General features: G+C 38.8%; 2 protein-coding genes across 2 annotated transcripts; both read left to right on the top strand.

The window, feature by feature from the left end:
• The first annotated feature begins 1,390 nt into the window (after positions 1–1,390).
• On the top strand, positions 1,391–11,354 carry LOC122926835 (nicotinamide N-methyltransferase-like). Its single transcript, XM_044278338.1, has 3 exons — positions 1,391–1,580; positions 10,181–10,388; positions 10,556–11,354. Exons 1-3 carry the CDS (start codon positions 1,430–1,432, stop codon positions 10,977–10,979), a joined length of 783 nt encoding a protein of 260 aa, XP_044134273.1. The 5' UTR covers positions 1,391–1,429; the 3' UTR covers positions 10,980–11,354.
• LOC122926834 lies at positions 4,754–7,776 on the top strand. The gene is made up of 2 exons (XM_044278337.1): positions 4,754–4,796; positions 6,254–7,776. The coding sequence occupies exon 2, from the start codon at positions 6,746–6,748 to the stop codon at positions 7,706–7,708; it is 963 nt and encodes a 320-aa protein (XP_044134272.1). The 5' UTR covers positions 4,754–4,796; positions 6,254–6,745; the 3' UTR covers positions 7,709–7,776.
• Positions 11,355–13,551: the final 2,197 nt, after the last annotated feature.

The raw sequence follows: 13,551 nt of genomic DNA, 5'->3' as shown, positions 1-13,551 counted from the left end.
GACTATACTACATTTATATTCTTCTTCTTTAGTTGAGTAGGCAGGTCAATTTAGTTCTTATAGCACGATTTAGGCTGGGTGAGCCTCAATACCTATATTATTTCCAAAATGATGCCTACATAAAGTAGACATATGGGGAATGTTAAGTAATAAATACTTTATAAGGTATCACTTTCTGTTTTAAAAGCAGAGAAACTGAAATTTTTCAACATTTTGGGTAAATTTGGGAGTTTTTATAAATAAAGGTGAAATATATTGACTCAAATTTATGACTATCATGAAGTACAATGTGTCACGAGAAAACAATCTCTGAATGGCTTGGATAAGTAAAAGCGTTCCAAAGCTATTACCACATAAAGTGAGATATGTCAGATTTTCAAAATTAGGCCTGGTCAGAAAGGGGGCAAATGGCCCAGATGGGAAGTGGTTAAGGTGGCTGGCGCCCTCACTGTGGCTCGGACTCTTTTGTTTTTTTTCTGATATTATTATATACAGCTGTTATTGCTGCATTTCCAGCCACCTCTGGCAGCCTCTCACCATTTATTTTAGACCCCAGCAATTTCCCTCTTCCTCTTCTCTCTCCTTCCCTTGGCGCCTGGTAGTTATTCCAAAGACCCCCTTTTTGGCTTTTATTCATTGGGATTTTTTTCTCTTTTCTTCTACTACTTGGACAACATCGTTCCCAGCAGCGACCTGGGAGTCCAAGATGCATCCAAACATCCTCCTCATGCTGTTCACGAACCATTTCAGTGGTGTTTCCATCAATTTATGACCTTTTCTTGTGAACCAGACACCCTCCCCTCTTCAGAGCAGGGGGTGCCTGGTTTAATGCTCTGGTTCTCCCATTGACTTCCATTGTGCTCGGGTGCTCTGTAGAGCACCCGAGCATCCCAAAGTGTTCTACCCGAGCACCCGAGCACTTTGGTGCTCGATCAACACTAATGTGGAATAGTCTACCTCATGGCATGGTCACAGCAGGTATACTGGGCAGTTTAAAAAAGGCTTACATAAATTCTTAAAATTAAATAACATTTCTGCTTATGAAAATGTGTACAAATCTCGTTCTCACTCCCCTTCCAAGATTGACATCCTCATCTATCCCTTGGCCGAACTTAATTGGCTTTTCCCTTTTTTTCAACTGTATTATCAATGTAATTATATAATTCTATAATACCTACTGCATAATTGATTATGCAAATTTCAAGAAGCCACAGCAGGCTGACCAAACGTTTCTAGGGATTCGAAGATCAATAATTTTTTGCCTGAATCTATTAACACATGTTCTCATGACTGACTTGTGATAATAGCTCATGATTTAATATGTATTTAGTCTTGCAAAACAAGTTGCTAATTGATTCCTAGCAATGATATAAAGACACTGAGCTGCAATGTATAGAGAGTCATTCTGTCTGAGACACAAGATTACACAATGGATTCCAGTAACTACAAGCTCTACCATAAACATGGATTTGATTCCAGACAGCATCTAGAGCATTACCTATCAGATAAACCTGACATGGCCTATGCAGAAGATCTCTTGATATTTCCCATTGAGAATCTTAAGAAAACTTTTACAGAGGGTATGTATTTTTAATTTAGTACATTTACCCCTTAACAGCGCAGCCAATTTTTATGTTTATTTTTTTCCCTCCCTGACTTCCAGGAGACATCATTTTTTTTATACTTTTCCATTCACACAGCCATATTGAGGGCTCGTTTTTTGTGAGATAGCATATACTTTCTAATGGCACCATTTAATATGCCATATAATAAGAAAAGAGCAAAGTTTTAAAAAAAATAATTATTCCGAAGCTTTGCCGAAGTTTGACAAGAAATTTGATTTGTTACTAAATAATTTGTCACGAATCGCTATGTTAAAACCCCATTCAGTCAAAGTTCTATCAATCAAAGGGACCATTTTTAACTGGTTCTTAGACAGAAGTGAACCCGTCTATAGGCCGTTAAAAACGGTACTACGCTAGTGCAATATGGCCTTTTGGGTTTAAAAAACAAACAAAACACTCACCTCATTATCTTGCTCACAAAGAGGAAGCCCACTCCTCTCTTGATTGACAAAAAAACCTGCCAAATGACCTCTGCTGAGCGTGATGTAGTTACTGCGTTTTCCCTGTGTGATTACGTATTGATATCATCGTCACTGCATGATCATGCTGGGAGCACGAGGAAAAGTCTTCACACACAGCGCAGGTCCTTTGGCAGGTCTTTTTCAATCAAGAGAGTAGTGGACTGCCTCTAAGTGATCAAGTGATCAGGTGAGTGATTTTATTCCCATGTTCCTTCTAAGACAATTCCAGCCGCCATATTTGGTGTCTCAAACAATAGAAAGCCGTCATCAGGCGTTCAGTTCCTTGCTGACCCCTTTGAAACTATATAGTGGACCTGATTTCTTTTAGGAAAAAGAGAATAAAACGATTATATTCTAAGGTGCTTTGGAATGTAGCAGTGCTGCAATGGTTAAATTTGGCCATATTTTAAAGTGCTTGCGAGTGGATCAGTCTAATATTAATGCTTTTTAAGGGAAAAGACCGGGCATGGAGTAGTATAAAGCATGGTGGTTATATTAATTAAGAATAAAAAAAATAAAAGGTATATATATATCTTAATAAAAAAAATATAAATAATAATATATATATATATATATATATATATAAAACCTTATACACACATATAAGCATATACATAAAATTATAACATAATATATATGAATATATATAAAATTCCTACTGTACATAAAATTACATGTTTAGTGGAGCCTATGCTGTAAGACTATAACCAATAAATGTACATAGTTTTCTTCTAATAAAAATGGGACCACCTTTATGATAAAGCATCATCTGACATGCCAATCTAGCTATGTAATTTATCTAATTGAGTGTAGCTGCGGGCTTTAGTATATAGGCCGCACCACCCAGGAGTTACACTGTAGGCTAAACCAACATAGGCACAACATTCAAAAACATTACCAAAAACATAGCCTCTCCAGACACTGTGCCTCCACACCAGAGAAACAAAAACATCAGGATCACACCAATTGATTACATACCAGAAAACCCATACAATCAGTTCAGTACTTTACAGCGATGAGAAGTTTACTGGATGTACCAATTGGATACCCTTGCGCCCCAAGGGTTGAATGAAATAAATGAGACCATTTTTTAGTGTAAACTTCTCTAAAGGACCTCCTCTGAAAATTATTAACATCTCGTCGCTTGATATTCCACCAAGAATATTTAATGATTTTTTATGCAAAGGGCCCATGCAGCAGAAGACTTTACAATACTCTAGGTTACCACATCTATACACTTCTCTGATTGCTGTAGGAGACCGGGGTTAAGGGTGGCCTCAGTGTTATACTCCTAATACTATTTTTATTTGACAAACATCTGCAGTTTCACATTACTGCCCAAAAAAACTCTGCTAGCTACATTTGTGAAACCGTGTCTATGACAGACAACCGATACAGTTTCATAAAATAATTACAACATTGTATCAGCAGCCACTACCCTTCGATTCTAATGAGGCTAATCACCAGGGGTTGTTCTCTTCTATCCAAAAGAAAAAAAAAAATCTCCACTAATATATAAAAAATCTGCCAACACCCCCCACCACCTTTTTATCCACTAAACATGTAATTTTATGTACAGTAGGAATTTTATATATATTCATATATATTATGGTATAATTTTATGTATATGCTAATATATATGTGTCTATATGGTTATATATATATATAATTTTATTTATTTATTAAGATATATATGCCTTTTATTTTTTTATTCTTAATCAATATAACCACCATGCTTTATACCATTCCCTGTACCTTTTATTATTTTTTATTTATTATTTTTTATTAATATAACCACCATGCTTAATATTACTCCATGCCCGGTCTTTTCTCTTAAAAAGCATTCATATTAGACTGATCCACCCGCAAGCACTTTAAAATACGGCCAAATTTAACCATTGCAGCACTGCTACATTCCAAAGCACCTTAGAATATAATAATTTTATTCTCTTTTTCCTAAAAGAAATCAGGTCCACTATATAGTTTCAAAGGGGTCAGCAAGGAACTGAACGCCTGATGACAGCTTTCTATTGTTTGAGACACACACTTACCCCCCTCCCCCTCCACTCCCCTCCCCTCCCCTCCCCTTGCTCCACCTCTGCTTGGCCTCACGCGCCTTTTTTGAGTTTAAATAACCGCCACATGCGAATGCTGTTTTATGTTGTATATTGTCCTGATGAAGGGGGCTCTCCACCCCTGAAACGCGTTGACTGTAAATAAAAAGTATTGTGTTATCAATACTTACCTGCTTCTGACTCCTGCTGACAGCGCCATCCAAAAAGGTGCAGTTTCTTTCTTCTTCTGCAAAATAATCATTTTACCTACATATTGTTTAAAAGTAGTCAAAATGTGTCCAACCCCTTTAAACTCCCTTCACACCGTGCTCAATGACAGAGCAATAAGGTTCTTTATATTCCAGCTGTCCGCTAAGGTGTTTCATTGCTGTTTCTTCTGTCACTTACCCAGCTGCCCTGACACATGCCTGTCAACTGATTATGAACTTGTTCCATCTACCTTGACCTATGCATCGTCTCCATATTACAATTATGATTCCTATCTGCTGCATTGGAATCTTTTGTCCATCCACAAAATAATGGAGACTACTCCAAGGGTATCTACCTGAATATTCACTGTGGGACATTTCATATTCCTTTCAGAGGCTAAAGGGGTTTTCCGGTTTGCATCAACACCCTTTGAAATAATCATTTATGTAAGCAGCATTTTTTTTTTTTTGTAATGCATTTTTTTTCTGATTATTGCTCCCATTCTGGGCTGCGGTCATGTGACCATGTTCTTTCAAAAAAAAAATGTATATGCTGTGATATTATAGATGTAGCAATCTCTATTTTGACACTCATAATGCATTAAATAACTGTTGTAGCAATTTACAACACACTTTTCAATAGCTATTGTTTTGCTGCAGTTGTCTACTTAATGTTAAAGAGGACCGTTCACCGATCCTGACATTGTGAACTAAGTATACCGACATGGAGAGCGGTGCCCGGGGATCTCACTGCACTTACTATTATCCCTGGATGCCGCTCCGTTCTCCTGCTATGCCCTCCGGTATCTTCGGTCACTAAGTTATGGTAGGCGGAGTCTGCCCTTGTTTTGCTGTAGCGCTGGCCAATCACAGCGCAGAGCTCACATCCTGGGCATAGCAGGACAACGGAGCGGCACCCAGGGATAATAGTAAGTGCAGTGAGATCCCCGGGCGCCGCTCTCCATGTCTGTATACTTAGTTCACAATGTCAGGATTGGTGAAAGGTCCTCTTTAAGTGTCAAGCTAGAAATGGCCGCATCTGTATGTTGATGAACAAGTCAAAGCAGAAACAGGTGCAGTGATAAGGGAGTGCCTATATAACAAGCTGGGTGAGAGGCAGAGAAAGGTCTAGTGCAGGGATCAGCATCCTGAAACTACAACTCCCAGAATCCTCCTTTCACTTCTATGGAAGTTACAAGAACAGACAAGTAAGAGTGCATGCTGGGAGTTGTAGTTTCACAGTGCCGAAGGTTGCTGATCACTGGTCTAGTGCAGGGATCAGCAACCTTCGGCACTCCAGCTGTGGTGAAACTACAACTCCCAACATGCACAGCTCCTTGGCTGTTCTCAGGACTCCTAGAGAAGTGAATGGAGCATGCTGGGAGTCATAGTTTGACAACAGCTGGAGTGCCGGAGGTTGCTGATCCCTGGTCTAGTGCATCATGTGTTTGGTTGGATACAGCAAACCAAAAAGACAAGGTGGCATTAGCAGGAGGTGCTCAAACCCACATGCAGTCGTGCATATATACAGGGGAGCAAATCCTGCACTTGTGGCCCGTTGCTAATGGCGATCCCCAGCAAAATGCATACGGTGGAGGATGCCCGCGGCGAACCACAAGTACCACAATAGGCATCTCACACAAGGTAACAAGTGCGGATGTCATAATCAATATAACAATATAACAAAACAATAACAAATACAGGTGCACTCTGCAGTCTCACTAAACCCTCAAACTGATTTTAAAATTGAGAGATTAGTCAACATGTCCTACGGTGTAGAACATGTCTAAGCCCGGGCACCACGTCAAGGTTTCTCAAGTAGCCCGGGTACAGCAAAAGATACTGCTACATATACAGGTGAAACTTGAAAAATTTGAATATTGCCCAAAGTTCATTTATTTCAGTAATGCAACTTAAAAGGTGAACCACATTCCCCATTGGAGACACAACAGGACACCAGAGAGATCACACAGGACACCGGAGAGATCACACAATTGATCACAAAACTATCAAGAAATAGGAGGAAGACAAGAAGGGCAAAAAGAAAGAAGATACAAACACAGATATTAAATACAGAATCACTATCACAAAACTCAATAATTAATTTAAGTAAAACGAATTTGACATCATCCCAGGTGTCACTATTGAACAAGGGTCTCAAATTTGCTCCAAGCTCACGGCTGAGCAGGTTTGATACCTATGTGGGAATTGAAAAATTTATAAGGAGAATTTGCCTTAAAAAGTATTTCCTGAAGAACCCAACCAGTCCCAATGTTCAGGTGACACCAGGTTTTATCCATACTGAACTGAGAGCTAAATCAATTAAATATCCTAGAAACGAAATCAGCCCTGAAATAGAGGCTTTTATAAAAAAAATTGAACGGGACATTAGACTCATGAATGATGGGAATAAGAAAATACCAAATCTCTCCAATCAGGAAATTGCAGCTATTAAATCGCTCCAGAAGAATGATGCGATCACTATTCGCCCCGCGGATAAAGGCGGAGCAATAGTCATCCTCAATACGGAGGATTATAATAGAGAATGCTGCAGACAACTGACAGATGTGGAAGTTTATACTAGACTGACTATGGATCCAATTAATGAATTTTATCCACAGCTGGTCAAACTATGTGAGAAGGGGGCTGGTGCGAACATCCTATTGGAGAGTGAGGCGAAATTTATATTAAATACGCAATGTAGACTTCCGGTTTTTAACTATCTACCGAAGGTAGATAAATGTCTCACAGCACCTCCTGGTCGTCCCATAATTTCTGGGATTAATTCCCTGACGGCCAATCTCTCACAATATGTTGATCACCAACTGCAGCCGATAGTAAAAGATACAAAATGCTATTTAAAGAATACCACACAAATAATTAAAATTCTGGAAAATCTTACAATTGACCATGACTGTACACTTAGTACGTTGGATGTTCAATCTTTGTATACATCCATTAGACACGAGCAAGGACTACAGGCATTGTCATCTCAAATGCACAAAAGTGGCCGGTTTAAATCCATACAGATAGATTTTATACTGGAGGCAGTGAATTTTATTCTTAAGCACAATTATTTTGTGTTTAACACAGATTTTTTTTTACAGAAGTCTGGTACCGCGATGGGCACCAGATTCGCCCCCAGTTATGCAAATATATTTATGTCGGATTGGGAGGATGAAGTTATCCTGCCAAAACTGGGGGCGGATCTGGTGCTCTGGAAACGGTATATAGACGATGTCGTTTTTATTTGGAGGGGGTCAGATCTGGCATTGAATTCTTTTTTAGCCGAGATTAATCGCAATAATTTGAACCTCCATTTTACATCCAACATCAGTAAAACTCATATTGAATTTTAAAATTTAAAAATTGATATTAATCTGGACAAATTGACCTGCAGCACATATCATAAACCAACAGCCAAGAATAATTTTATACTACACTCTAGCTGCCACCTCCCCAGGTGGCTGCTAAACGTTCCAATAAGTTAATTCAGATGCCTCAAAAGAAACTGTACGAATAATGATACATTTTTTGAGGAGGCCGAGACCCTAAAACGACAGTTTATAGATAAAAATTATCCAACTGACTGTATTGAAGAAGCTTTTAATAAAGTTAAAAATCTTGACCGCAAAGAACTTTTTGCGGACAAAATTATAGAACCCCAAAATGAACAGAGGTTATACGAAGAGGTGCAGATTGAGTTACCCTTCAATATCCAATATAAGAAAGTTGAGGATAGTATTGTAAAACATTGGCCCTTTTTATTAAAAGATAAAGTCATAGGACCTATGCTACCAATGAAACCTAAAATAGTATACACACGTGCAGCCAATTTGGGTATAAAGGTAGCCCCTACAATAAAAAAGCCAAATCAATTGAAAGAAAAACATTGGCTCTGTTTTGAGGGTTTTTATCGATGCAATTCTTGTCTGAACTGTAAGATAACAAAGTTTCCTAAAAAAACTGTAGGTTATTTCGAACAGTAATGGTTATTCGTACAGAATAAGCACCTTTTTAACATGCAACAGTAAGAGTGTCATCTACTTACTGACATGCCCCTGTAAAAAACAATATGTTGGCTGCACTAAGAGACGCCTAAAAACAAGGATCTCTGAACATGTGGCCAACATACGAAAGGAATATGAAAATCATACTGTTTCCAGACACTTCAAAATGTGTCATAACGAAGACCCCACCGGCCTGATCTATGTGGCACTTGCTAAAGTGGAACCAGACTGGAGAGGGGGGAGACATGATAAAGAAGATTTCTAGATTGGAGTCTAAATTAATATTTGACTTAGGATCATTGGTACCCAATGGGTTAAATGCCGATTGGGAGCTATTTGGATTTTTGTGACGGTACCAGTCCTGAACACATTTGTAAATCGTCCCCCCCCCATGTGTTAATGGTTCCCATAAAGGACATATATTCAGTAACCCATCAAAATCTATTTCACGGCTGTTATGAGGAATAAATAATGTTTTTTATGTATTTTATAATAATCTTATATATTTTAAATTTATTTTTACATCTATTATGTTTTATAATATGATTAAGCAGTCATGGTGTAAAAAACGCATAACTAACGCATAAAAAACGCAACATGGCAAATCCGGGATTTGCATACATATTTGGGACTGTTGGATTCCAGTTCTGTTTTTGACATTTACCTGGATTAGAGTATATAAGGAAGAGGAGAAGCACTGCAAGGTTACCACTGGGGAAGGGGTTACTGTTATATCCCCAAAACGCGTATGGGCCATACCTTGCACTGGCATGCTGGTAAAGAATCTTACCTGGATATGAATTAAAGCCTCTGGAATAAAGAGGAAGAAAACTCTGACGATACATGCCCTCAGAGAGCGCATAAACCAACTGCGGGAGCATAGTCTGGATAAGCACAGCTGACATCCATTATACTACGCACTCATCAAGCCCGCATTCACACACCGACCAGACTAAGGTAATAAAGACATAGTAACTGTACCTGGGTGGGACGCCGCCCTGAGGAGTTACCACACTGTACCTTCTGGTCATCTGTGTGCTACGTGCGCTGCCACAGAAAGTCAGTAACAACTGTGAGTTGTGGACATTTTAAGGCCATTCATCCTGCATAGCGTAGAATAGCAATTTTATATGCAAAGACCTGCACACAGCTTGAGGTCTGTTGGACATTGACTATTGTTGCTATTCGAATGCACAATTGCATTTTTTCCATGTCGGTATAAGAGGAACAGTTCATACTTAAACCCACTTACAGAATGCGGATTCTCTATGGTTGAATTTTATTATTCACACTATTTGATTACAAGAGTATTTACTGCTGTTTTTTCACTGCTGCGTTTTTTCACTGCTGCGAATTTATGTTATTGAAGCTATATCTTGTTATGTCATTTTAGATAGTGTTGCTATTATATATGCTGCTGTGTATATTTTTTAGAATATATTTTAAATAAATAATCAAATAGTTTAACAACTTTATCTCGATTTTGACTGCTTATATAGAGTGCCAGGTCTTCCTTTTCACTTTCAATATATGAGATAGACTCATTACATGCAAAGCAAGATATTTCAAGCCTTTATTTGTTATAATTTGGATGATTATGGCTTACAGCTTATGAAAACCCCAAAGTCACAATCTGAGGAACCCTTTGCTCAGGGGGTATGGATTCATTAGCTGACTAGAGTGTGACACTTTGAGCCTAGAATATTGAACTACAACTACATGTGCATATCTTTTAGAAACCTTAGTGATCCCGAATAATCACTGTTTATCTACAATGTGAATAAGGGACTACCATATTTGATATTTTTTTTTTTTCTGCAGGTCATATTAAAGGAGACATCTTGCTTGACCTCAGCATTGGTTCCATGGTTCACCATCTGTATTCAGGCTGTGAATTTTTCAAAAATGTAATTGTAATAAAGACCAGAGACAGATGCATCATGGAGCTAAAAAGATGGGTGGACACACATACAGGAGCATTTGATTGGGGCCATGCGGCAAAACTTCATGTAGACATGGAAGAAAACAGGTGAAATATTTGGTCAAATATTAGGAGTAAGGGTGAGCCAACTGGTTTGGTCTGAATTTATGAGAAAGGTCAGAAGTCCGTAAAGAAAAATCTGATCTATATTCTATAAGCTTGACACTTCATACATGATGATGTTCACATTCTTCTTTTTTTCTCATTTTTTTCAGTGACCAGTTACTGGACAAAGAAGTAAAAATGAGATTAGCACTGCAACATGTTGTGAAATGTGACCTTGAGAAAGAAAATATAACAGATCCGATAGTGTTACCACTAGCAGATTGTATCATCAGTGCTTGGCTTCTAGATGCTGTTTGCAAAGACCAAGATACTTACATCAGATATCTCAGGAAGTTTTCAGGGTTGCTGAAACTAGGAGGACACCTCATATTAATTGCGTCTTATGGCACAACATATGTCACAGTAGGGAAAGAAAAGTTTCATGCTCTCAGTTATAATGAAGAGTTTGTCAGGAAAGCTCTATCTGGAGAAGGTTTTGTTATTGATAACATTGAGGTTAAGGAGAGAACAGCTGTGTGTGACCTTCTTGACTATAAAGCCACTGCTTTCATTGTAGCTCACAAGGAGAAATAGGGCTGAGTAGAAACTTGAAATTACTGGAAAGGGGTTGTGCGGGCAGTTTATTTTGATGACGACACTGCCGATCAGTTTGTTCAAGAGGAGACAGAGCTCCATGCAAACACTGCTTCCTCTTTATTACTCTATGTGCCGTTTCCCCTCTAACGATGGTGTCGTGTACTTACAAGTATTCGCCCCATTCACTTGAATGAGTACTTGCAATTAAACTGCACTTCTGAGATGACGAGCAGTATAATGAAGAGGAAGAACCGCTTGCATGCAGCACAGCCTACTCTTCAAATAGCTGATCCTGAGGATAGGTCATCATTACAAACAGGCTGCACAACCCCTTTAAGTCTGCATATTAAGCTAGAGCTAATTTGAGCTGGTGTGTAATGCATTAAAACATGGTTTATTCAAATTACAACTGTCTTCATGATGTTATTCAGAGAGAGAAGTTATAGACAATTTTCTTTAAGAACACCTGCCAGTTGAATCAATCTATTAAACCAAACATACTGCCAGGAAAGCTGAATCATGCTTCAGTACAACAAGGGGTATGGCAAGCACTGGAAGCTAAAGAGCTGAGATGCACTGAAGTGCTAGTACCCAGACCTCAATACTAGAGTTGAGCGAACCCGAACTGTAAAGTTCGGGTTCGTACCAAACTTTAGGTTTTTAGGCACCGGGTCCCGAACCCGAACATTTACGTAAAAGTTCGGGTTCGGCGCTTTCTTGGCACTTTTTTAATGACTGCACAGCAGCCAATCAACAAGCGTCATGCTACTTGCCCCCAAAAGGCCATCACAGCCATGCCTACTATTGGCATGACTATTATTGGCCAACTGCAGCATGTGACCCAGCCTCTATTTAAGCTGGAGTCACGTAGCGCCGCCCGTCACTCTGCTCAGATTAGTGTAGGAAGAGGCTGCAGCTGCTGTGAGGGAGAGATCAGGGAGAAATCATATCAAGAACTGCTTTTTTTACTCAGCGATCTACAGCAAATGTGTTTTGTCGGTGCAGTGCACCATTTTTTTAAGCCTGCCCTGAGCCAACTACTGCTGAAAACAAACTTTTTTTACTTCAGTTAGTCAAGATCAATACATAATCGGCAGCCATTTTATGCAACGATAGTGCGCCAGCACAGGCTATCTGCATGTCTGCAAGTCCAGAAATACATCTTTTTGGTTACTGGGGTGAAAAAACCCTCTAATATACTGCAAAATCTGGGATAAGACGTGCATAAGTGACTGTCACATTTAGGCCAGAAATACATATTTTTTGTTACTGGGGTAAAAAAAACCTCTAATATACTGCACATCTGGGATAAGACGTGCATAAGTGACTGACACATTTAGGCCAGAAATACATATTTTTTCTTACTGGGGTGAAAAAACCCTCTAATATACTGCAAAATCTGTGATAAAACGTGCATAAGCGACTGTCACATTTAGGCCAGAAATACGGCTTTTTGATTACTGGGGTGAAAAAACCCTCTGATATACTGCACATCTGGGATTAGACATGCATAAGTTACTGTGAAATTTAGGCCACCAATAACGCTGTCATATAGTTTTAAAAAAAAAATTGAGTGCAATACCCTATATCAGGGTTTTTATTGGCGGTTAATTATTTATGCGTAAATGGATAGCGGCTCACCCTTCCTGCTTTCACAGATAGGTGCTCTCACCTAATTGCTTGAACTTCATGTGGCTTAAGATGATTAAATCTTTTGGATTCCCCTTTTATTTTTCTTATATCAGCTTTCACATTTTTCTTAAATGTGGTTATATCCTGTCCCATTTCGTGTCTTGGATATATTTTGCTTTTTAGTTTAAGGTCCGTGTGTGTATATATCCCCTGCTTTTCACCTTTTAGTATTGTGGGATTTTTGAGAAAATATTTTTTTAAACACAATTTACGTATAAACTTCTCAATACCTATGTAAGTGTCAAACTTACTTAGAGGTGCTGTGGGTGCAAATTTTAAACCTTTGTTCAATAATGAATGTTGTGCTGCTGTTAATGTGATTGAACTTAAATTAAGTATAGAGCTATCCTCTTCTGTTAATACCTCCTGTGATTTCTTCTTTCCCTTCCTTCCCTTTCCTTGCCGTGTTGCCTTTTTTCTGAGTTCTGATTGTGCTGGTGATAATTCCCTACATGTGTCTCTTTGTTGGTGTGGGATGAATATTAGTGAGAGCACCTATCTGTGAAAGCAGGAAGGGTAAGCCGCTATCTATTTACGCATTCTTCAATCCAATTCACCCAATTAGTCGAGCCCCCCTCCCTGTGAACCATGGATATCTGGAACTACATAGAGGGTCAAAAACAAAGAATAGAAAACTATTCATTTGAGGATTCTAATATGACGGAAGGTACGATGGATAGATCTATGATGGAGGTGTTCAGAGAACTTGAGACCTTATTGATCAGACAATTGAAACAAAGGTGGGAAATTAAATCTTTAAACCGCCACCTGGATCAGGGGATTGTACCAAGGGGACTCAGACTCTCTAAGGCCCCAGCTCAGGATCTATGTAGTGATATCTTTAATAAAGAGTGGGAAGATCTTCTAAAATTACAAT

Source organism: Bufo gargarizans, chromosome 2 (genome assembly GCF_014858855.1).
Source record: "Bufo gargarizans isolate SCDJY-AF-19 chromosome 2, ASM1485885v1, whole genome shotgun sequence".
Taxonomy (NCBI): Eukaryota; Metazoa; Chordata; class Amphibia; order Anura; family Bufonidae; genus Bufo; species Bufo gargarizans.
Note: the sequence above shows the minus strand (reverse complement) of the source record. Positions and strands in the feature narration are given on the sequence as shown.